Source organism: Somniosus microcephalus, chromosome 3 (genome assembly GCF_052327205.1).
Source record: "Somniosus microcephalus isolate GS21.2 chromosome 3, FLI_Smic_1.0, whole genome shotgun sequence".
NCBI lineage: Eukaryota > Metazoa > Chordata > Chondrichthyes > Squaliformes > Somniosidae > Somniosus > Somniosus microcephalus.
Window position 1 is genome coordinate 73913715 of NC_140989.1, and position 24906 is coordinate 73938620.

At 46.3% G+C, this 24906-nt stretch overlaps 1 protein-coding gene across 7 annotated transcripts in view; it reads left to right on the forward strand.

Annotated features, from left to right (window-relative positions):
* The window catches only part of ush2a (Usher syndrome 2A (autosomal recessive, mild)), a 1396947-nt gene that overhangs the window by 583692 nt on the left and 788349 nt on the right, over nucleotides 1-24906 (forward strand). For all 7 annotated transcript variants that reach the window (XM_085981146.1, XM_085981156.1, XM_085981149.1 and 4 more), the window contains one exon: nucleotides 18288-18561. In XM_085981146.1, coding sequence (XP_085837272.1) covers nucleotides 18288-18561 — 274 coding nt within the window. The remainder of the gene's footprint in view (nucleotides 1-18287; nucleotides 18562-24906) is intronic.

The window sequence follows — 24906 nt, forward strand, 5'->3', positions numbered from 1 at the left end:
AGTTCTGCATTCAATACTATAATTCCCTCTAAGCTGGTCCTGAAACTGAGGGACCTAGGCCTGGGCACCCCCATCTGCAATTGGATTCTGGATTTCCTGACTGGTAGGCCTCGAGTGGTGAAAATAGGGAACAACACCTCATCCACTCTGGTTCTCAACACCGGAGCGCCACAACGCTGCTGCCTCAGTCCTTGGCTGTACTCTCTGTTTACACATGACTGTACAGCCATACACAGCAATAATCGGATTATCAAGTTTGCCGACGACACCACAGTAATTGGCCTGATAAGCAACGATGACGAGACGGAGTACAGAGATGAGATAGTCCAGCTGATGAGATGGTGCAATGACAACAACCTTGCCCTGAACGTTGGCAAAACTAAGGAGCTCATCGTGGACTTCAGAAGCCACCGAGGGAACCATCGCCCCATCAGCATAGACGGGAGACCAGTGGAAGTCGTCAGTTGCTTCCGATTCCTGGGTCTGCAGATCTCTGATGACCTGGCCTGGAACCATAATACTGAGGCTATGCTGAAGAAGGCACACCAGCGCCTTTACCCTCTACGGTGCCTGAGGAAATGCGGCATAAGCACACAGTGGCTTGTGAACTTTTACCGCGGCACCATAGAGAGTGTCTTGACGAGTGGTGTCAATGTGTGGTATGGTAACACCACTGCACAGAACAAGAAAGCCATCCAGAGAGTTGTGAATACGGCAGAAAAGATCATCGGGTGCGCACTTCCGTCCATCGAGGAGATCTTCCAGACCAGGTGCCGGAACAAGGCCCGCTCCATCATCCAGGACCCCAATCACCCTGGGCACAAACTGTTCTCCCTCCTGCGGTCCGGACGTCGGTACCGCAGCATCCGAACCAGGACCAGCAGGTTTAAGAACAGTTTCTATCCACAGGCAGTGCGCCTACTGAACTGTTAATCGCACTGCCCCATATATTATAGTTATATGTTTATATAAATATATATATTATACTTATATTACCATATATTTATCATATTACAGTACTATTATTTCCAGTGGTAATTGAGGCTTTTTTGCACTATTCATCATATCCTGCAACTTGGACTGTTATTGCTATACTTTTTGCTTATTTGCTTATTGTTTTTATTTATACTTGTTTTTATTTTTTTGCTTTTATATTATATGCTTGTATTGTGGGAGTGAGTGGGGAGTAAGCATTCCATTGTACTAGTTACATATGGCAATAAAATGATCTTGAATCTTGAATCTAATATCTTTTAGGGAAGGAAATCTGCCATCTTAACCTGGTCTGGCCTATATGTGACTCCAGACCCACAGCAATGTGGTTGACTCTTAACTGCCCTCTGAAATAGCCTAGCAAGCCACTCAGTTGTAACAAACCGCTACAAGAAGCAATAATAAGAATAAAACCTGTAAGGGGTCGTTTTAACAAGCTTGTGGTGTGCGAGATCGGTTTTTGATTTCACACTGCTCGTGAGCGGTTCCGAAGCGCTCCCCCCTCACCGGTTCTAGACACTGGGCTTATTGCCAGACCACCTTGATGTGTTGGCCCAACTTGTGACTCAGAAGACAAATGGATCAGGTGAGACAAGGTAAGTTTTAAATCAAAGGTATCTTTATTTTTAAGGAGAATAAAACATAGAGAATGAAGAAACAATGCAGACAAAAATCATGAACACGCCTCTCAATGGGAACTAAAATTTAACACACAAGAGTTATTTTGACTATCTGTAATGAAATCTGTTTGTCTTGATCCTGTATTTCCTGTATTTGTTTTGCACTCATGTATATTACCCTCCCCCACACGGTGTATAGTTTCACTTCCTCTTTCCTGACTAACCTGGAAGGTTCCAGGTCTTGGCTCTTGGCTCCGCCCCTGACTTCTCTTACATAAAGATCCCAGGATCTGTATAACTCATTCCTGTGAACCAGTCGGCGTGTTGAGATGTTAGCTCTGATCTTAGTGATTAAAAGCCAACTTGTTTAAGTCTATAACTTCTAGTTTTGTGGTTATTGAAGGCACATCAATTTTAATCACTAAAGAATACTAGGATGGATCGACTCCTAAAACCAGAGCGTCTGGACTTGGATCCACATTCTGCTGAAGCATCAAATCAATTTGGACACTGGCTCAAATGCTTCGAACTCTTCGCGGGGGCCTCATCCACTAGCGCGGTAGATAAACTGAGTCTACTGACTACTCGCGTTAGTCATCGGATTTATTCGTTCATCCGGAACGCCACCTCTTACACGGAGGCCATCACTATCCTGAAGGCCCAATACCAGAGGCCGGTAAACGAAGTGTACGCCAGACATCTGCTGGCTACACGCAGGCAGCGACCTGAGGAATCAATGGACGATTTCTTACAGGGCCTAAAGGACTTGGTCCGGGACTGTAACTGCAAGGCCGTGACGGCCAACACGTACTCTGACGAATTGGCCCGCGATTCCTTCATCACGGGCCTCAAATCGAATTATATCCGGCAGAGGCTGCTGGAGAAGGAGGTCCTGGACTTAAAAAAGGCAGTGGCCACTGCGCGATCGCTGGACATGGCCCAGAAAAACTCTGACTCTTATTCTTCTGGCCATGCGGCCCTCACCGCCTCGTGCGCGCCGCCATCTTGGAATCAGCCATCTTCCCCATCCAGGTCTCAAACCAGCTCTACGCCGCCAGAGTCCCCACACAGAAGTCCACCCAGGAGTCCTACTACAGCGGCAATGTCTCGAGGCCCAAAATGCTACTTCTGCGGCCAGGCCAAGCACCCCAGACAACGATGCCCAGCGAAGGACGCTACATGCTTCAAATGTAAGAAAAAGGGGTACTTTAGCAAAGTCTGCAGGGGGAATCCGATTTCCAACTCCGTCACTGCCTCGTGCGTGCCGTGCGGGCCGCCATCTTGGGATCCGCCATCTTTTCCCAACTCAACGGCCGCCCAGGGCCCAACAGTGGCTTCGATTATGGTGGATCAATCCAGGCCACACCCGTTGACAAAATCCATGATGGACATACAGGTAAACGGGAATTTAACGAAATGTTTAATTGACTGTGGGAGTACCGAGAGTTTTATCCACCCTAGCCTGGTACGGCGGCACTCATTAACGGTAACCCCTACACGGAGCAGAATTGCTATGGCTGCTAAGCCCCACACTTCAGACATTTTGGGCTACTGTGTGGTAACACTGACTGTAAAAGGCACGGACTACAAGGATTTTAAACTCCTCATGATGCCAGAACTCTGTGTTAATGTAATCTTGGGCCTGGACTTCCAGTGCCACCACGAAAGTGTCACGCTAGCATATGGCGGGTCCCAGCCGCCACTCACAGTCTGTGGCCTATCAACCTTAAAAATCAGCCCGCCCTCTTTATTCGCTAATCTCGCTCCGAACTGTAGGCCCATAGCGACCAAAAGTAGACGGTACAGTCTGGAAGACAGACACTTTATCAAGGCGGAAGTGGACAGACCCCTGCGGGAAGGCATTATTGAATGCAGTACCAGTCCGGGGCGTGCCCAAGTAGTCATAGTTAAAAATAGCGAAAAGAAACGGATGGTAATTGACTACAGCCAGATTGTTAATATTTATACCCAGCTGGACGCCTACCCTTTACCCCGCATATCAGAAATGGTCAACCAGATTGTGCAATACCGAGTCTTCTCGACTATCGACCTCAAATCCGCGTATCACCAGCTCCCCATTAGAACGGAGGACCGCCCATACACCGCCTTTCAGGTGAACGGACACCTCTACCATTTTCTCAGATTGCCCTTCGGGGTAACAAATGGGGTCTCGGTCTTCCAACGTGAGATGGACCGCATGGTTGACGAGAATAAACTACAAGCTACCTACCCCTATCTGGACAATGTCACTATCTGTGGGCACAACCAGCAAGACCACGATCTAAATCTTGCGAGATTTTTAAAAACTGCCCTATAGCTGAATCTAACCTACAACGAAGACAAATGTGTCTTCAACACAACCCGTCTCTGTATCCTCGGCTGTGTGGTGGAAGATGGGGTAATTGGACCGGACCCTGACCGATTACGCCCCCTAAAGGAACTGCCCCTGCCACACAATCCCAAAGCTTTAAAAAGGTGCCTGGGATTTTTTTCGTATTATGCCCAATGGGTGCCCAATTACTCTGATAAGGCCCGACCCCTCATTAAATCGACGTCCTTCCCACTATCAGCTGAAGCTCTGGAGGCTTTCACCGGTATCAAACATGACATTGAAAGGGCTGCAGTGTGTGCAGTGGACGAACGCATTCCCTTTCAAGTCGAAAGCGATGCGTCAGACTTTGCCTTAGCTGCGACCCTCAATCAGGCTGGGAGACCTGTAGCCTTCTTCTCCCGAACCCTTCAGGGACCTGAAATCAGGCACTCTTCTGTCGAGAAGGAGGAACAGGCTATAGTGGAGGCAGTGCGGCACTGGAGACACTACCTAGCCGGCAAACGTTTCACCCTGCTCACCGACCAGCGGTCGGTGGCTTTCATGTTTAATAACAAACAAAGGGGGAAAATCAAGAATGACAAAATACTCAGGTGGAGGATCGAACTATCCACGTTCGACTATGATATTATGTACAGGCCGGGAGCCCTTAATGAACCCCCAGACGCCCTATCGCGGGGAATGTGTGCTAGCATTCATACGGACAAATGACAGGGTCTCCACAACGACCTCTGTCACCCAGGGGTCACCCGACTATACCATTTTATAAAGTCCCGCAATCTGCCCCACTCCATCGAGGAGGTCAGGGCAATGACCAGAGCCTGCCGCATCTGTGCAGAATGCAAGCCTCGCTTCTACAGGCCTGACCGTGCACACCTTATCAAAGCCACACGGCCATTCGAGCGCCTAAGTCTGGACTTCAAGGGACCCCTTCCCTCTGCCGACCGTAACGTATACTTCCTCAATATCATCAATGAATATTCCCGCTTACCCTTCGCCATTCCCTGCCCAGACATGACCAGTGCCACGGTCATCAAGTGTCTCTGTAATCTATTCTGCATGTTTGGCATGCCGAACTACATACACAGCAATAGGGGGACGTCATTCATGAGTGACGAACTGCGCCAGTTCTTGCTCTCGAAGGGGATAGCCACTAGCAGAACCACTAGCTACAACCCCCGGGGTAATGGGCAAGTGGAAAGGGAGAATGCTACTGTTTGGAAGGCTGTCACGTTAGCCCTAAAGTCAAAAGGCCTTCCGACCTCCCGCTGGCAGGAAGTCCTCCCAGACCTGCTCCACTCCATAAGGTCTCTGTTATGTACAGCCACTAACGCTACCCCTCACAAAAAGATGTTCGTTTTCCCCCGGAAATCCACCTCGGGCATATCTCTACCCGTGTGGCTGACGTCTCCGGGGACAGTACTATTGCGGAAGCACGTGAGAGGCCATAAAACGGACCCCCTTGTGGAAAAGGTACAGCTCCTCCATGCAAACCCTCAGTACGCCTATATCGAATACTCTGACGGGCGAGAGGACACTGTTTCCATAAAAGACCTCGCTCCCTCGGGGAGTGGAGAGAACGATGAGAGACTACCCGATGAAGACCTACACTACAAAGAGACAGGACGCCCAGAGGTATCGATACCCAACTTTAACCTGGAGGACACTGCAGATAACCTGGAAGACACTGCGGAGGCCCGGACAGCGGAGGAACCAGAATCCACTCCCCTTGAGGCATCCCAACCGGCTTTGCGTCGATCACTGAGAACCGCAAAACCTCCTGACAGACTCACTTATACCAACTTTTAAGAAACATCACCCCGATGGACTAAATCTAAAGAAGGGGTGAATGTAATGAAATCTGTTTGTCTTGATCCTGTATTTCCTGTATTCGTTTTGCACTCATGTATATTACCCTCCCCCACTCGGTGTATAGTTTCACTTCCTCTTTCCTGACTAACCTGGAAGGTTCCAGGTCTTGGCTCTTGGCTCCGCCCCTGACTTCTCTTACATAAAGATCCCAGGATCTGTATGACTCATTCCTGTGAACCAGTCGGCCTGTTGAGATGTTAGCTCTGATCTTAGTGATTAAAAGCCAACTTGTTTAAGTCTATAACTTCTAGTTTTGTGGTTATTGAAGGCACATCACTATCATAATACATCAATTCTAGATCAGCGATATAATAAAACGGGGGTGGAGAAAGCGCACGGCACAACGAAGGATGAATAACACTCCCGAATTACAAAGCCCTTAATATTAAAAACCCTCCCGTCTCTACAGTATACCTCAACTAGATCAGCTAGGTGGAGTTGGGCCTCTATGCTCACCAGGGGTTTTAAAACTGTCCTTGACCTTGGTGCTCCTGTATCGTCCGGGATCTCCAATCTTCCTTATGGGACCGGCTCCTGAACCTGCTCTCCTGCTCAAACTTGTAGGCCCTCCGTGCTCCTCGAACCTCACCAGGGTTTTAAAACTGTTCTTGACCTTGGTGCTCCTGTATGAAACTGTGTTTTTCTTTTTAATGTCTCTTTTCCCCCAACAGTTATACTGTTTTCTTGCCCTTATCTTGGCGCCAAATCAGGGGTTTTCTTTTGTTAAAGTAATGGGCAGGCTGCTTTGACAAAAGCGGGTACTTTATTTTAATGTCTTGTAAATGAAACTAATGGGATCTGTCCTGTGTCCTTCTGAGTTTGGTACAGATAATAGGTTTTGTCTGTGCTCTGCGATTTCAGAGATGGGTTTGCGTTTTGCTAGCAATTAACACACCTTAAGGTGTAAATACTTTTGTTTTGACTTCGTTACTACTGTATCCATTTTATCATATCAATTGCAGTCAGTTCTGGAATCTTCTAATCGGTGGCGACTCAGGTTTCTTTAAGATACTGCAGTGGTATGTCCTTCTGAAATGAGTCATGTGATCTGCCAACTCCATCTTGTGTTCATAAAATGTGGCCATTTCAGGGGTTTTACAATGTATTTTCCTGGATTTTTGCGAATCCTACAAACCGGACAAACCACCTGGCATCGACCTCGGCACCGGCTTCGGACACGACAACGGCACACTCAGCACAGTCGACCATGCAAAGTCCTCCTCACTAACATCTGGGGACTTGTGTCAAATTTGGAAGAGCTGTCCCACAGACTAGTCAAGCAACAGCCTGACATAATCATACTCACAGAATCATACCTTTCAGGAAATGTCCCAGACTCCTCCATCACCATCCCTGGGTATGTCCTGTCCCACCGGCAGGACAGACCCACCAGAGGTGGTGGCGCAGTGGTATACAGTCGGGAGGGAATGGCCCTGGGAGTCCTCAACATTGATTCTGGATCCCATGAAGTCTAATGGCATCAGGTCAATCATAGGCAAGGAAACCTGCTGCTGATTACCACCTACCACCTCAGTTGATGGATCAGTACTCCTCCATGTTGAACACCACTTGGAAGAAGCACTGAGGGTAGCAAGGGCACAGAATGTACTCTGGGTGGGGGACTTCAATGTCCATCACCAAGAGTGGCTCGGTAGCACCACTACTGACCAAGCTGGCTGAGTTCTGAAGGACACAGTTGCCAGACTAGGCCTGTAGCAGGTGGAGAAAGAACCAACACGAGGGAAAAACCTACTTGACCTCGTCCTCACCAATCCTCCTGTCGCAGCTACATCTGTCCATGACTGTATTGGTAGCAGTAATCACCGCACAGTCCTTGTAGAGACGAAGTCCCATCTTCACAGAGGACACCCTCCATTTTGTTGTGTGGCACTACCACCGTGCTAAATGGAACAGTTTCAGAACAGATCTAGCAGCTCAAAACTGGGTACCCATGAGGTGCTTTGGGCCAGCAGCAGCAACAGAATTGTATTTTACCATAATCTGGTACTACATGCATGCAAAACAATGGAAGCAGCTCGCCATAGACAGAGCTAAGCAAACTCGCAACCAGCGGATCAGATCAAAGCTCTGCAGTCCTGCCACATCTAGTCGTCAATGGTGGTGGATCATTAAGCAAATGACGGGAGGAGGAGGCTCCATGAACATCCCCATCCTCAATGGTGGCGGAGCCCAGCACGCGAGTGCAAATGACAAGGCTGAAGCGTTTGCATACATCTTTAGCCAGAAGTGCCGAGTGGATGATGCATCTCGCCCTCCTCCTGAGGTCCCCACCTCACAGAAGCCAGTCTTCAGCCAATTTGTTTCACTCCACGGGATATCAAGAAACAGCCGAGCGCACTGGACATAGCAAAGGCTATGGGTGCCGATAATAACCCAGCTGTCGTGCTGAAGACTTGTGCTCCAGAACTGGCCGTGCCTCTAGCCAAGCTGTTCCAGTACAGCTACAACACTGGCATCTATCCGACAATGTGGAAAACTGCCCAGGTATGTCCTGTCCACAAAAAGCAGGACAAATCCAATCCGGCCAATTACCGCCTCATCAGTCTACTCTCAACCCCTTCCATCACTTTGCTGATGATTGTCAACAGTGCTATCGAGTGGCCTTTACTCACCAATAACCTGCTCGCTGATGCTCAGTTTGGGTTCCGCCAAAACCACTCGGCTCCAGACCAGTGTGGCATCAAGGAGCCCTAATCAAATTGAAGTCATTCGGAATCAGGGGGAAAACTCTCCACTGGCTGGAGTCATACCTAGCACAAAGGAAGATGGTTGTGGTTGTTGGAGGTCAATCATCTCAGCCGCAGGGGAGTTCCTCAGAACAGTGTTCTAAGCCCAACCATCTTCAGCTGCTTCATCAATGACCTTCCCTCCATCATAAGGTCAGAAGTGGGGATGTACACTGATGATTGCACAGTGTTCAGTTCCATTCGCAACTCCTCAGATAATGGAACAGCCTATGCCCGCATGCAACAAGACCTGGACGACATTCAGGCTTGGGCTGATAAGTGGCAGGTAACATTCACGCCACACAAGGGCTATCCGCTCTGCACCTGTCTGATGACTCTCCTCCTGATGAACCCCACCACTCATGGCCAGCAATCATACAATGACAGCCATGCTGCAATCAGGAATGTCATCAAGCAGACCATCAGGGTGCTAAAGCAATGGTTCCTCTGCCTTGACTGCTCAGAAGGAGCCCTCCAGTACACGCCAGAGTGGGTGCCCCATTTCATGGTGGGCTGCTGCATGCTCCACAACTTGGTCATCATGATGCGCAGACCTTGCCACCATGGGTTCCAGGACCACCTTGGGTTCCAGGACCACCTCAGGAGGAGGAGGAAGGGGAAGAGGAAGAGGAGGAAGGGAGTAAAAAAGAGATCCAACCGACACACCCGATCAGTCTGGGACTGGCCCTTAACTTCGGAGTGTTTTATTATCACTGTTCCAGACGGGCTGTCCTTGAGCACCTCATAAGACTCGGGTTCCAATGAATGAAATCCAGATCCCCATTGTTCCCCACTTCCCTATCTTACCATCCCTCTGTCACAGAATATCACAGCTTTGTGCCAGGAGGACACTGAAATGAGAGCCACCACAAAACATTCCAAACAAAATTATCAAATCAAAATCAAAATAACAAAGTCAACTAATCACCCTTGTGCATTCCCTTAGTGTCTGTCTTTCGTGTTCCTTTTCCTACTTTCGTGCTCCTACGAAGTGCTCCCCCAGTGGCTGCAGCATGGCTGGTGGAAGGCTGTTGACTTTCAGTGGGGGAGACTGCAGATGGCCTTGCAGGATGACCTCGAGCAGCTCTGGGCCTAGAATGCTCGGCTGTGGACTGCACCACCTCGGCATGGGCGGCAGCAGTCTGGGCTGGCTGGATGACAGGTAACAACAAGAGCACTGGCGGAGTGGCAGTGGTGGGAGTATGAATGCTGTCATCCTGAGAGGGGACAGCAGGTTTTTGCTACACTACCACTCCCCCGGAGCAGCGCCTCAGCATTACTAGCCATCCATTGGGGGTCAGATTGCAGGATTGCTGTGATATCCTGGAAGCCCCTTTCCACACTCGTAAACCCAGCAATGATGGTAGCAGTCTGAGCATCCACTGCAGCACTGAGATGTTGGGTCACTTCCGCCTGTGCTGCAATGGAAGCTGCGACATCGCCCTCCTGCCCCTCCTCCCTCTGCGAGCATCTTGTCCTCTTCTTCACTGCCGCTATTCCATCTCCCTTTCATACATGAGCGTGAAGGGGACTGTAAGTAGAGCCTCCATGATTAGGAGCAAGTGGTGTGCGCAGAACCCTTTAAATGAGAAGCAAGATGTTCTCCATTTTCAGCAACATTCCCTGCAACTTTAAATAATTCTAGAAAGCTCCAAACAGTTGCACATACTTAGAGTCTATAGTAATGAAAAAGCAAGTCAGCTGCAAGTTCTTGATGATCCCTTTAAATAGCGCTGGTGGGGGCTCCTTCCTGCTGCTGAATGCATGGTCAGCTGGTCGTAATTAGGAGAGGGTGTTAAATGGAGCGGTGACATCCAAAATGGCAGAACATGCGACAAATCAATGTCGCACACTCATTGATGTCACGATTTGCCTCATTTCCATTTTTGCAGCGAGCGTAGGCAATGGCAGCGCTGCCGACCTACTCAAAATGGCAACCACTGCGGGACCCGCCAGAAGCGGGTGGCAGCGAGACGGCTGCCATTTTTTCTTCCAAACCGGCCTTAATGGCTGGCGCAAACGGGTCCAATTTTCCGGCCTTTGTGTTTTTATGGTGATTCCCCACTTTTTGCGGTGCTCTACTACTCAATTTCCGTAGACAGGAGGCCTCAAAATCTCCCCCAACTAGATATATCTTAACTATCAGGCAGTCACCCAGTGGAGTGTACCAGCTAGCCACCCGATAGTACCAGAGGTGGCCCAATCAGCAACAAAGTAGGTCGGGGGGGCGAGGAGGCATAGCCCGGGGCAGCAGCAGCCCATGTTATTTTCGTGGAGCCTCGAGAAGCGCTCCTGTTCGTCCTGGCCTAACAATTTGAATCATTTTAAATTGAACGTTTTTTGATCATTGGTATCGCCAGGTAAAATGAGATGGATTGTGCACGGCGCACGCTTTGCCCAGCTTTCTCCCAAAATGGGAGTAGGGTCCTACAAACGCCATTGGGTCCAGATTTGCATATTGAAAGAGCCTACCGTCCGAAACAGATGAGCGCTCTGGTCGTCCAGCGGTAGGCCTCTTTCAGGACGGTGTTAGCTGGATGGAGAGCGGGAATGGCATGATAAGTTCTCTGTGATTTTTTTGGGTTCTACCACCCTGTTTCCGCCTGGCGGAACCAGTGAAAATCTTTCACATGGTGTCTATTATAATAATTGGATTATGTTAACTTCGTGCAAGCTTTAACTGTGGCTAATCTCCCTCAGGAGACTGCATCAGTTGGGTTGTGTTCATGACATTGCAAATTATCCATGCCTATTGGCAGGAACAGATAGGATAAATATCCGGTTCTCATTTCATATTATACTCTTATGATACATAATTTATTGTATCAGTTCTAAATTGTCTAGTATCTCCAATTATCAGAGATATCTTCTGAGATATCTGAGACCTGAGAGTTTTCTTTACATTGGAATCAAACCTAATGCATTGCAAGTTCGTGGCTCAGCAATGTTCTCAGTTTATCACCCACTAGTTTCAAACTTTCTAAAAGGTTTATGTGTATTTGGATCCTCTTTTAAAGTCGTTACTCATAAAGCCAAATCTTCGTTAATACATTGGCCTTTTGGGTCCATTTCTTTCTGTAATTTAAAGCTTTTATCATGAAGAATTATTTTATTGATGGTTATCATGTCCACAGGAGGGTCAATCAACTGTCAGTATTAATCATAATTGATTTATATATGCATTTGCTTCATTGGAAAAATGGCCTGTGGCTACAACTTAATTTCCTTTTTGAAGGTAGTATCTGAGTTTTGCATTGCTTCCAGTCTTTATTTTGCCTTTTATTTTTAATACCTCCAAATTTGCATGTGCTACTGGGTTGCCCCAAGGCTTATATCAGTCTAAAGCTGTCAACTAAGGTCCAATTAAATCCTGTGAGATGTAATAAATGATCCCAGAGGTTTCCTAATTGATACATTAGATCTGATATTTTTGCTTCCAAAATTGAAGTGTTAAATCCTACGAAGTATTTCAGCAAAGGCATCTAAGAACAGTATAATTCTAATCAACAACAATAACAACTTGCATTTATATAACGCTTTTAACATAGGAAAATATTCCAAGGTACTTTACAGGAGTGCAATCAGACAAGAATAGACACCGAGACAAACCTGAGCCTTCGTGTGAACTGTCAAAAGGTCTCGACCCAAAATGCTAGCCTATTTTTTTTTCTCCTTTCAGATTCTTACAGACCTGTTGCAAGTTTTCACTTTATTGCATTTCTTACATATGACAAAGGAAAATTTTCACACTTAACTTATACCTCCTGTTGAAATGCATACATGATTTCATCCTTTCAGTTTGTAAAAATTACTATTTTCATGAGTTAGTGCATATGTATTTTCCAGCTGGTGATAAGCTATATGAACAGGACAGTAAAAAGAAAATGCTTGGCATTATAGACATGAGCTAATGCAGGGACTTCTGGGTAGATTTCATTTTCCACACTGTTACATGAGCCAATCAGAAAAAAAGCATTAGAGGCATGCACAGTGCACAAAAGAACTAGACAAATTTTGCAGATTTGATCTCATTAAATGCATAGCTAGCAACTCAATATGGAGCGTTGACTACAACCTGTGCTAATATTAACCTGGTTTTGATTTCAAATATTTGTCAGGCAGCCAGAGTGAGAATGTTGAAATAGTTGTGAAGTACGTCAATTTAATTTGCCTTTCCCCTTTTGACTGAACAGTATTGCCATCAGTTTTGCCAGCAGCATCTTTGGACAGTGGTTTTAATTATAATCTTTATAAATGGGTTCCACTATTGTACACACAATTGTTTATACAATGTTAAATTCTTATGCAGGGAAGACTTAAATAAGGTAACAAAGGTAGATGAGGCATTTACCTGGTGTTCTTGGAGAGGACCAGACCTTGGGAGGAGTACCCAGCATCATTTCCCTCACCTGAACATGAAGTCCTGGCATAAGTAGTCCAGGCAGAGCCATGAGCATTGGGGAAGGTGATGCTGGCAGCTTATCTGAGCAGGGTGTCTACATACTTGTAACCCTTCATTCATCTCAGCAGTTATTCAGCAAACTTCATAACTTGAAGTTGCATTCTCAGGACTGTCAGCTGCCTGTACCCAGCCTGTCAGTGCAATCCTGATTCTTGTTACTTTTCTCTTTCCTCTAGGTTCTTCACAACAACAAGAGCTTTGTGAAGAAGATACCTCCGCGAATGGCAATACTCCATCCCTCCCAAGTACAAGCACAGACAGTAGCACTCCGGGTTGGTTGGATAGAGGGGTATGCATGTGGTGAAACAACCAGCACTAGTGAGCAGCAGCAGGTAGTGTTGGCATGGATGGCCAGGAGGCAGCTCGCTAGAGGGCAAAGTCCTCTCCCAGCTCTGCTGAAAAGAACAGAAATGAGGACTTTAAGGGCTCAGTTATAAAAAGAAAACCACTTGCCTCACACAAGCTATTATACCAGAAAGGCCTGCCAAGGATTTTCAGCACTATGGCTCAAAGTGCAGAGCAGTCCACTTCCAGCCTGTGTGGTGTCATCTCGCATGGCATCAGCACTCTGCAGTCTACCCTGGAGAGTGTGGTGACCTCCAGGGATGCTGCAGTTGAGCCCTCACAAAGGGAATCGGTGTCACTAGCCTTCGCAGCTTTGGTGGAAGCTCAAACAGCTGCCATGCAGACTCTGGGCTCAAACCTGTGCTCTGCCTTGGAGAGACAGACATCTACCTTGCAGAGACAGATATTTTTGCTGTCCCACAAATCAGTGGAAGTGACAAGCTCCAGCCCCACGGGAAGTGGCAGTGACGCTATGGGAGCAGAAAATATTGCCCTCTCTCTGGATGTCAGCATGTCAACAATTACCCATCATGGTGCCAGCAAATTAACTGGGCCAGATGCCCCAGCAGCAGCTGAGGTCCAGCAATTTGCAGCCGGGCTTTCACAGGCTCGAGCAGCCAGAAGTCATGGGCCACAAGCATCTCAAAGGTCCCCACATGATCAACAGCAGCCTTCCACCAGCTTTGCTGAGGCCACTAGGCGGGGGCACCTCACAGGAATAGTAGAGTTAGGAAACTTTCTTGTAAGAAAGGCACCATGGGTTCACACCTGGGTCAAAAATGTGTTGGAAATTACATTTATCATATTTGGTTCTTTGGTCTGTAGTGTGGTCTTTTAGCAGCTTATGAGTCTGCATTGTCAGTATGTCATTGGTCTAGAAGCTGGTTGTATGGTTTCAATGTTCTTTAATGCAGGTTTAAGGGAGTGTACAATGTGGAGCACATCACTATTTTGCAGGAAACTCTTTCTGGGGCATATTATAGGGAGCCCCCAGACCTGTTGAGACACCTGAACCTCTGCTTCAGCAGCTCTATGGTGTGTTCAACAGTCATCCTGGTGGTCCCCTGGTTTTAATTATATTGTGTTGCTCAGGCATTGCAGAGTTGCAGCGGGGTGTCATGAACCATATGTGTAGGGGGAATCCCTGGTTCCACATGAGCTATCCTGCTGCATTCCTGGAAGGGTCCAAAGCTGGGGTGATGATAGACTGTCGTAGAATAAATGCATTGTGACAGCTGTCTGGGTACCTTGTAAAAACTTGCATGATCCTGTTTCTGTGATTGGACACTACCTAACCATTAATGGAGTGGTAACTTTTCCTATTCACAATTGGTGCTGCTTGGTGTTCCGGTGCCCTGATGGCAACATGTGTACAGTCAATGACGCTCTGAATGCGAGCAAAGCCAGCCAATGCTGCAAATCCCCGAGCGCTCTTGTGTTGACTGTTGAGGACAATGGGGAAGGTAATGCACCAGTCAGCTCTGGTGAACAGGACATTGGTGACCTGCTTACTGCAAATGTGTACTGCAGACTGGGAGATGCAGGTGAAGGCTCCTCCTGTGGCAAAGAAGTTAAGGCGATGGTGACTTTTACAGCCAGTGGCACATCATGACCCCCCAGTCCAGCAGGCAGCAGGTCCCATTGCAAGAGTCTGCATAGGTTTGCAACAGCCTTTCTGGAGAAGCGCAACCTCCTGATGCCCTGGTCCTCAGATAGATCCATGGCGCTTGGCCTGTACACCCTGTGTGCTGGGTTTTGCCTCCTGCACAGACCCCCCTCACTTGTTGTCTTCTAAAGGTCCAGCTTCTGTTGGTGCTGGCTGCTGAGGCTACTGTTGCTCCTCTTTTACAACTGTTCCTCCATCCAAATGAAACTAGCAATAATAGCACTCATGATAAGCAGATAAAGCTTACTGATGGTGATATACCAAAAAAGCACAAAATCTGGAAGCTCTCCTGGCAATCCAAATAGCACAAAGATCCTAGGATCCAATTATTTGAAGACGAGTGACCTCTTGTTTATCCCCCACTCCCTTCATCCCACTATTGACAGCCGGGCTTTCAGCTGCCTAGGCCCTAAACATTGGAATTCCTTGTCTAATCATCTCCGCCTCTCCACCTTTCCTCCTTCAAGATGCTCTTAAAACCTACCTCTTTGATCACGTTTTTAGCCACCCATCCTATTATCCCCTTCTTTGGCTTGGTATCAATTTTTGTCTGAATACACTCCTGTGAAGTGCCTTGAGATGCTTTACTATTTTAAAGGCGCTGTATAAATGCAAGTTGTTGCTGTTGAGTGTGCCTTTAAATACTGCTTCAGTGGTTCGGAGAGACCTATCCAGTTAGATTTTACTGACAGGTTGAGCACTGAATGGATGTATTGTGATTACACGTAAAAATGTCATTGGATCCTATTTGCATCATAGTACCTCGATTTACATGTATTCATGTGCCCTCCGCCTGCCTGTGGTGGGCGCCTTCGCTGACTCCAAAAAATACGTGGTTAAGAATGCAACGGGCAGGAACAAATTAATGATTGTTGAATAACAAAGTGGCCTGTATCCCCACATGAGTGCCACGAGTGAAGGTTATTTAGACTGTTGCACAGTTTCTTCAGTTTGAGCCAATTAGATGAATCAGAATCTTAGTGTACCGAGGTGGCAAAGTGGTTAAAGCAATGGAGTTACTCATCCGTTGTGCTAAGGAGGGAAAGGTTCAAGGCTCAGCTTATCAAAAATGGCAGTGCTAATTGTGGTACAGTATCCTTGGTGATTTCAATGTCATTCTCAGTTCCCATTGCCTTCTCTCCTCAGAATTTGCTGCTCTCCCTAAACTTTTCCCTTCATATAAACTCTCTTACCCATATTCACTGCCACCCCTTGACCTTGGTCTCAATCATAGACAAGGTAATCTCTGATCATTCCCGTGAATCCTTCACCATACCCCTAATTTTTTCCAACCCCACTTCCTTCTGCATCATCCCAGGAAAAAAAAAATTGTCACTTACAACTGCTCTTTCAAAATCCAAACAGGCTAGCCTTTGGCTCTCCATTCATCACAATACTTTTGCAGCCATCACCTTGCTCAACTACTACCTCAGCTCCATCTCTGATGCCCCTGTTTATCCCAGATGTACCCCTGGTATGGCCCTTGTCTTCACTCCCTCAAGTTCAAGGGACACAGACTTGAGCATATCTGGCGCACAGCTGGTTTATGCATATGTCACAAGACCTTGCTGGATGACAGCAAAAACTAATGGACCTCACTCTCTTATACCAAAACTGGCTACTATCATTAGGATTGTCTTGGAGAAAAGAAGCAGGAAGTTGTCTTTGCTCTCCACTGCCAACACTCTCGTTAAATCCCTCTGCCCTGCCCCCTCCACACTCGCCACCAACAAGTGCAAAGAGGTCATGGACTAAATGTCACTAAAATGACACTATCCATTCAGTTGCCTCTACTGCTGCTCCCACACCCCTTTCCCTTGTTCGCCAAGCCAAACCTCCCCCAAGCTCCAACCAACTTAACCCCAAACCCATATCTTTCTCTAGTTTATCTCCTATCTTCTGTGATAGAGTGCAGCAGTTCAAGAAGAAGGCCCACCATCACCTCCTCAAGGGAAACTAGGGATAGGCAATGAATGTCGGCCTTGCCAGCGACGCCCACATCCCGAGAATGAAAAAAAACTTACCTGAGCTCATCTTGTCCATGAGACCTACATCCTGCTTCTTTGACCCCATTCCCACTGAACTGCTACTGCTGACCAAGGGTTCGCTATCCTCAGGGACCCCATTCCCACTGAACTGCTACTGCTGACCAAGGGTTCGCTATCCTCAGGGACCCCATTCCCACTTAACTGCTACTGCTGACCAAGGGTTCGCTATCCTCAGGGACCCCATTCCCACTGAACTGCTACTGCTGACCAAGGGTTCGCTATCCTCAGGGACCCCATTCCCACTTAACTGCTACTGCTGACCAAGGGTTCGCTATCCTCAGGGACCCCATTCCCACTGAACTGCTACTGCTGACCAAGGGTTCCCTATCCTCAGGTACTGTTCTCTTCCCTTTCAAAATCATTGTTATCACCCCCCTCCTCAAAAAGTTCACCCTCGACTCCTACCTTTCCATTTTCAACCAACATTTCCTCTGTTTTTACTGCGTACTTAATACAACATGTTTCAATATTCCCACAAACATTACCATTAAAAAGGACAAATGTGGAGTTTTGCCTGCTTGGGACACATATTAGGAATTCAGGCATGAAGGTCAATGGTCCTCACAAAATTTCCTGCCATTTAAAATTATTTCATGGAATATCTGCTGGCCCACTAACCTGTGCGACCAAATTCCCAATATGGGCTACCAGTGGTTAAAGCACTGTACATGGTATGCAAATTTGTGAAATATATGCTTGTGTTTCTTTTTTTTAAATGCATTTTGGAATACTGAAACATGCTGCATTAAATTTTCAATAAAACCAAAATCTATTTATGAAGCAGCTATGACAATAATTATGAGTTAGTAATGATTTTCAGTCTTCAACTTGCTATTAAGTGTTTTGTTGTAAGTAAAGATTATTAATTTTTGAATATTTAACATTAGTATTAATTAGCATTTCAGTATTCATTTGGAAGAAATAGGGAGGTTTTATTAATTAAGGTGTGTTTTGCCAATTTAAATATGGAGCAGCCTCTACTGTTTTATTGGAAATTCAAGGATGCATCAGTGTCTATGATTTTATTGCTAATTGCTATATCTAGTTATTTCCAATCTGTGCAAATTAAAATACGTGAACAACTTTCATCATGCAATTCAAGTGCTCCATTGATTTACAAGATCATAAGTGCAGTATTAATTGAATGGAAAAAATACTAGTAAACACTTTAAATTGGTTTTTAATTTTGGAATGTGATCCCATAGGCTGAATTGCACAGTGGAATTTTGAGCTTCATGTTTAATACAAGTTCAAGTGCAACTCGAGTTGACCTCTGGTTGGGACTTTCTTACTGTGATGGAAAATGGAAAAGCATTATACTTAAGAAGCACGGTACAGTGGCATCAGTGAATGTGAATGGGCAAGTTAAACAAGAGCTGGTTACTGATGAAGAAGAGCTGCATATAAACTCTCCAATTTATCTTGGCGGAATCCCAACTGAAGCAGAAAGCTTTTGCAGAGAATGTGAACTAAAACAAGGTTTGTGAAAATTTACACAGATTTTGTCTTTGATTTGGAACAGGTTTTCAAATGCTCAGAAAACGTATTCTTAGTGAAAGCCTTGCAGATTTTTATAAAAATACTAAATTTGCCTAATTCTTTCCATGTCAGTGTCAGCCGTGGCTCGGTGGCGCCACTCTTGCCTCTGAGTCAGAAGGTTGTGGGTTCATGTCTCACTCCAGAGCCTTGAGCATGAAATCTAGGCAGTACTGAGGGAATGCTGCACTGTCGGCGGTGCTATCTTTTGGATGAGATATTAAACAAAGGTCCCAACTGCCCTCTCAGGTGGATGTTAAAGATCCCATGGCACTATTTGAAAAAGAGCAGAGGAGTTCTCCCTGGTATCCTGGCCAATATTTATCCCTCAACCAACATCACTAAAACAAGATTATCCGGTCATTATCATATTGCTGTTTGTGGGACCTTGATGTGCACAAATGACTCCCGCATTTCCGACACTTAAAAATAAAAGTACTGCATTGGCTGTGAAGTGCTTTGGGATGTCCTGATGTCATGAAAAATGTAAGTTCTTTCTTTTATATGTTACCATTACCACATACTCTAGCTTGAAGAGCAAGATGGTCCACCAATTTCTTCATGACTACCAGTTCTGCTTAATGACTGATCAGCAAGGAGTACAATTTGGAGTGGGAGAATTTGATAATTTTAGTTGTCCCCTCCCTTGCGATAGAACAGTGACAATCCATCAAGCAGCCTGCCTGAGAACTAATAAAACTCACTAAAGATGGTCAAACTTAAAAAAAAAACTTTAAAACATTTTTTGAAAAGTTTCTTAAAGCTTTTGGGGACAAAATTGGGTTGCGCCCCCTTTGGGGCGCTAACTTCGCTACTGTTAGCGCTTCGAAAAAGTTAGCGCCTGAAATTCACTGGTAGCGCCCCAAGAGGGAGGCGGGGCACTACTGGAAGCGCCCCACCTCCCTCTTGGCACTACCAGTGAATATCACGGCGCTCTGTGCTGCAGCGCCGCGGTACTGCAGGCTTTCCACCCCTATTAAAGGGGAGGGGCCTAGTGCAGCACGACCCGGGGCCCAGCTGGACCACCTGGGATCGGAGTGCCGGCAAAAGAGCCCGGCACTCAAGAGGAGTTTCAAAGTTGTCATTGACAGACCGCAACTTCAGGATTGTGCCAAATTGCAAAGTTGGAGTCAGTTTCAGAGGTGGAATGACGGCAAAAGCTGCCAGTTTGCCATCATCCCGACTGCAAATAAGACTATTTATATAATATTAGTAGACATTCGTTTAAATGCTGAGGTTGTTTTTAAATGATATAAAGAAGAACTTTTATTTGTATGTCGCCTTTCATATTCACAGCGTGTCCCAAAACACCTCATTGCCAGTTAATTACTTTTGAAGTGTAGTCACTGTTATGTTGTAGGTAAACACAGAAGCCAATTTGCACACAGCAAAGTTCCACAAGCAGCAAATGAGAAAAATGACCAGTTAATTTGTTTTTGATTGAGGGTTGCACATTGGCCAGGACCCTGCGCATTCTCCCTGCCTTTCTTCAAATAGTGTCATGAGATCTTTTAACTACATCTGACGGGGCCAAGTGGACGGGGCCTCAGTTTAATGTTTCACCCTCTGGCAATGTGGCACTTGTAACATTTGCATATTGAATTATCATTGGCCTGCAGGCATCTGTAAGGACTGCTATTGTTTGGAAGACACAGGAGGCTAGGGTTCCTAACTCCATCTTGTCCCCACTGTGCGGTATGATTGAGATCACAGACCTGATGCTTCATAAAAGAGTTTAAACTGTAATACTCCGTTGTCCTGCAATTTATTATTTTTGTACAAAGTGTGCAAAATCAAGACATGGTGTCAGAACAGGGATTTGAAATGGACATCGTTGGAGCTCCCTTACCTCGAATGAATTAGGAATCTTAGAGAATGGAGCAAGTTCAAGCAACACGTGTAGTTGATGTTTTCGGGTCCGTTGAAACGCAAAGGGGAGGAAGAAAGATGCAGCTACCTACTCCTGTGGATTGGAGAAAAAGAGAGAGACATTTTTAACACATGGTCTCTCACCGCGGATGAAGCAAAGGTACTGAAAAGTTATTTTGACCATTTTGAAGCATATGTGATGCCCAAGACAAATACAATATTCACTAGGTACAAGTTTCAGGAGAAAGTACAAGGAGCTAGTGAGTCGTTTGAACAGTTCGTGACTGAGTTAAAACTGCTGGTAAAAGACAGTGAATATGCAGACAAAGATGAGATGGTCAGAGACCGCATCGTGTTTGGAATACATTCAGCTAAAGTGAGAGAGACACTTTTGAATGTTGGGTCCGGACTAACGCTGGACAAAGCTATGGACATAGCTAGATCGCACGAGATAGCCCAAGCACAGTTGAAAACCATAACCGGTGCCACGAGCAGCTCATGTGAACAGATAGTGCATGCAGTCAATAGACACACACCAAAGAACACCGCCCAGAGAGTATGTTTCAGAACAGAAAGAACAGAGAGTTCTAAAAATGAGCGACACAGACATAAAACGCTTCAAAAACTGTGGATATTGTGGAAACAAGATGCACGGGGAAAAAGAGCAATGCCCCGCCAAAGGAAGGCAATGTGGTAAACGGAACCACTTTGCTGAAGTTTGCAGGACTGTTTTTGGAAAAGCAGTACACACAGTGAGTGACAGTCAAATGCCAGATAGAGAGCCAAATGCAGAGTAACTGTTTATTGATTCTGTGTCACAGAAAAAACAGATTTCAGAGACTGAACAAGCCTTTGCCGATATTGAGGTAGGAAAACAGGGCACAGAGCTTAGGTTTAAACTAAACACTGGAGCTCAGGTTAATGTAATTCCTCTGAGTGAGTATCACAGCTTGAAGGATGAGTGTGAGCTACAGCCCACCTCATGCAGACTGACCGGCTATGGGGGTGAGCAGCTCATTGTAAAAGGCACATGTGTGATGAAATGCAAGTACAAAGAAAGAGACATGATGTTGGACTTTTACATTGTTGACACTCTAGCACCTCCAGTGCTAGGTCTAAAGGCATGTTTAGACATGGACCTCGTCAAGCTAGTGCTATCATTGACAGCACCAGTTGAGAAGCAGACAGTCATGGAGGAGTTTGCTGACGTTTTCAAAGGAATCGGACTATTCCCAGGTGAATGCACTATTCACCTTGACCCAGCAGCAACCCCTGTGGTTTGCCCACCGAGAAGGATACCCCTTGCTCTACGTAGTCGCCTGAAGGAGGAGCTGCAGAGCATGGAGAATACTGAAATCATCGGGAAACAGAACCGACAGAGTGGGTCAACGCGTTAGTAGTGGTTGAGAAACCACGTACAGGCAAGCTCAGAGTCTGTCTCGACCCCAGAGATTTGAACAAGGCTATCAAATGCCCTCACTACCCTCTACCAATGCTAGATGACATCACACCCAAACTAGTGGGAGCACGTTACTTCAGTGTAATGGATGCACGATCAGGATACTGGACTATCAAGCTCACGGAAGAGTCATCTAAGCTAACAACATTCAACACACCATTTGGACGCTACCGATTTCTGCGTTTACCATTTGGTCTTATCTCAGCTCAGGATGAATTCCAGTGGAAGATCAACGAAACCTATGAAGGCCTCGATGGAGTAGTTGCAATCGTAGACGACATCCTCATCTATGGCAGGAATAGAGAGGAACATGACAGGAACCTCCGTGCAATGCTACAAAGATCACGGGAGAAAGGTATCTGGCTCAACCCCGAGAAAAGCATAATCGGATCCACTGAGATCAGTTATTTCGGGCATCGCCTCTCAACTGATGGCATTAAGCCGGATCCGGAGAAAATCTCCGCCATCAAGAAGATGGAGCCGCCGAAGAACCATGCAGAGCTAGAGACAGTACTAGGCATGGTTAACTACTTAGCCAAGTTTGCCCCGAGCCTCTCCGAAATCAACGCACCCATGCGTCAGTTGCTCAAACAATCCAATGAGTTCCTGTGGGACAAACAACATGACACAGCATTTCAGAAAATGAAAGACCTAATCACCAGAGAACCAGGACCAATTCTTGCCTACTTCGACCCCAACAAAGCTCAGACTACAAGTGGATGCATTAAAGTACGGACTAGGCACAGTATTACTGCAAGAAGGAAAGCCCATCGGCTACGCTTCCAGATCTCTCTCAGACAGTGAAATCAACTATGCTCAAATCGAGAAAGAGCTATATGCAATTCTGTTTGGATGTAAGCGTTTCCACCAGTACGCCTATGGCCGACAAGTCATTGTGGAATCCGACCACAAGCCCCTCGAGTCAATCATGAGGAAACCACTAGCCGCAGCCCCACCAAGGCTACAGAGAATGATCCTTCAGCTACAGAAGTACGACTTCACAATCATTCACCGTCCAGGCAAAGACATTCCTGCCACAGACATGCTCTCCAGAAAGTCTCTTGGCTACCAGGACAGCAGCCTCAGTGAAGGCATGGATGTGCTGGTGCACATGGTGTACAACAGCTTACCTGTGAGTGACTCAAAACTGAAGGAGATCCGAGCAGAAACAGAGAAAGATGCACAACTCACACTGCTGAGCAAAGTCATACACGAAGGATGGCCTGAGGAAAGGAGGAAATGCCCTCGGAGCATATCTGAATTCTGGAATCACAGAGATGAACTGTCACAAATCAACAGAATCATCTTCAAAAGGGAGAAAATCATCATTCCTACCAGTCTCAGAGAAGAGATGTTGACAAAAATTCACGCTGGACATATGGGTATGGAAAAATGCAAACAAAGAGCACGTGACATTATGTTTTGGCCCGGAATGTGCAAACACATTGAGGACATTGTCGGAAAATGTTCCATTTGTCTAGAATGCCGCCCATCAAATGTCAAAGAGCCCATGATACCTCACCGTATCCCAGACAGGCCCTGGCAGGTCACGGCAATGGATCTGTTCACATGGAACAACGAGGACTACATAGTGACTGTTGATTACTACAGCAGATTTTTTGAACTAGACAAGCTTCACGGCACCACATCTGCAGCTGTGATCCACAAGCTTTTGCCAGGCATGGCATAGTAGAGACTTTAGTCTCAGACAATGGCCCCCAATACAAATCAAAAGAGTTCGAGTCGTTTGCCAAGGCATGGGATTTCACACATGTCACATCAAGCCCACATTACCCTCAAAGTAATGGCCTTGCTGAAAAAACTGTCCAGATTGCAAAAACACTCATGGACAAGGACAAAGCCAAAGCGGACAAAAGAGACCCCTACATCAGTCTCCTTGAGTACCGCAACACTCCGGTTGACAACTTCAAGTCACCAGCACAGCTGTTGATGAGCCGCAGACTTCGCTCAATCCTTCCAAGCACCAACCAGCAGCTGCAGCCAGAGGTCGTCAGCTGCAAGCAAGTGCATGCAAAACGTGTACAGAGACAGTAACACCAAAAGAGATACTATGACAGGTCAGCTAGACTACCGCCGCTGCACAATGGAGAATCCATCAGAATCCAGGAGCATGACTACTGGAAGCCAGCAGTCGTCATCCAGCCAGCTGACACTGAGCGATCGTATCACGTCCGCACCCCAGAAGGACGGGTGTACCGCCGCAATCGCAGGCACCTCCTGAACACCAAGGAACAACACCGTCATTCCGACAAGAGGATCAGTTCAACAGAGTGTGATGAACAGAGCAATACACAAAACACATCATACTTACCTGAACCTAAACCTGAACCTGAACTGTTGACTGATTCAGGAGCATGCTCAGTTCCATACCACACAAGGTTGGGACGAGAGGTCAAGCCTAGAGTTATCCTTGACTTGTGAACTGTCAAAGGGTCGGCGGATCGCTGCCCTAAAAAAAACTGTACATCGTTATTGAAACGTTGAGATGTTCTCAGTGCTAGTTAAATGCTGAGTTTACTTATATGTTTATGCTACCAAGAACATTAGGTAGAAGAAAGGTTTAAAAGTAATGCATAACATTTTTCTTTTAAAAGAAAGGGGATGTAACATTTGCATATTGAATTATCATTGGCCTGCAGGCATCTGTAAGGACTGCTATTGTTTGGAAGACCCAGGAGGCTAGGGGTCCTAACTCCATCTTATCCCCACTGTGCGGTATGATTGAGATCACAGACCTGATGCTTCATAAAAGAGTTTAAACTGTAATACTCCGTTGTCCTGCAATTTATTATTTTTGTACAAAGTGTGCAAAAGAAGACAGCACTCAAATCCTGGAGCGCGGTTTGAAATCACAGCCTCTGATTCCGAGCTAAATGGTTTCAGGTTCTTCTTCATTCCCTCTGTTTTCATGGGTCTTATTCTTTGCAAAGTATTTTGAT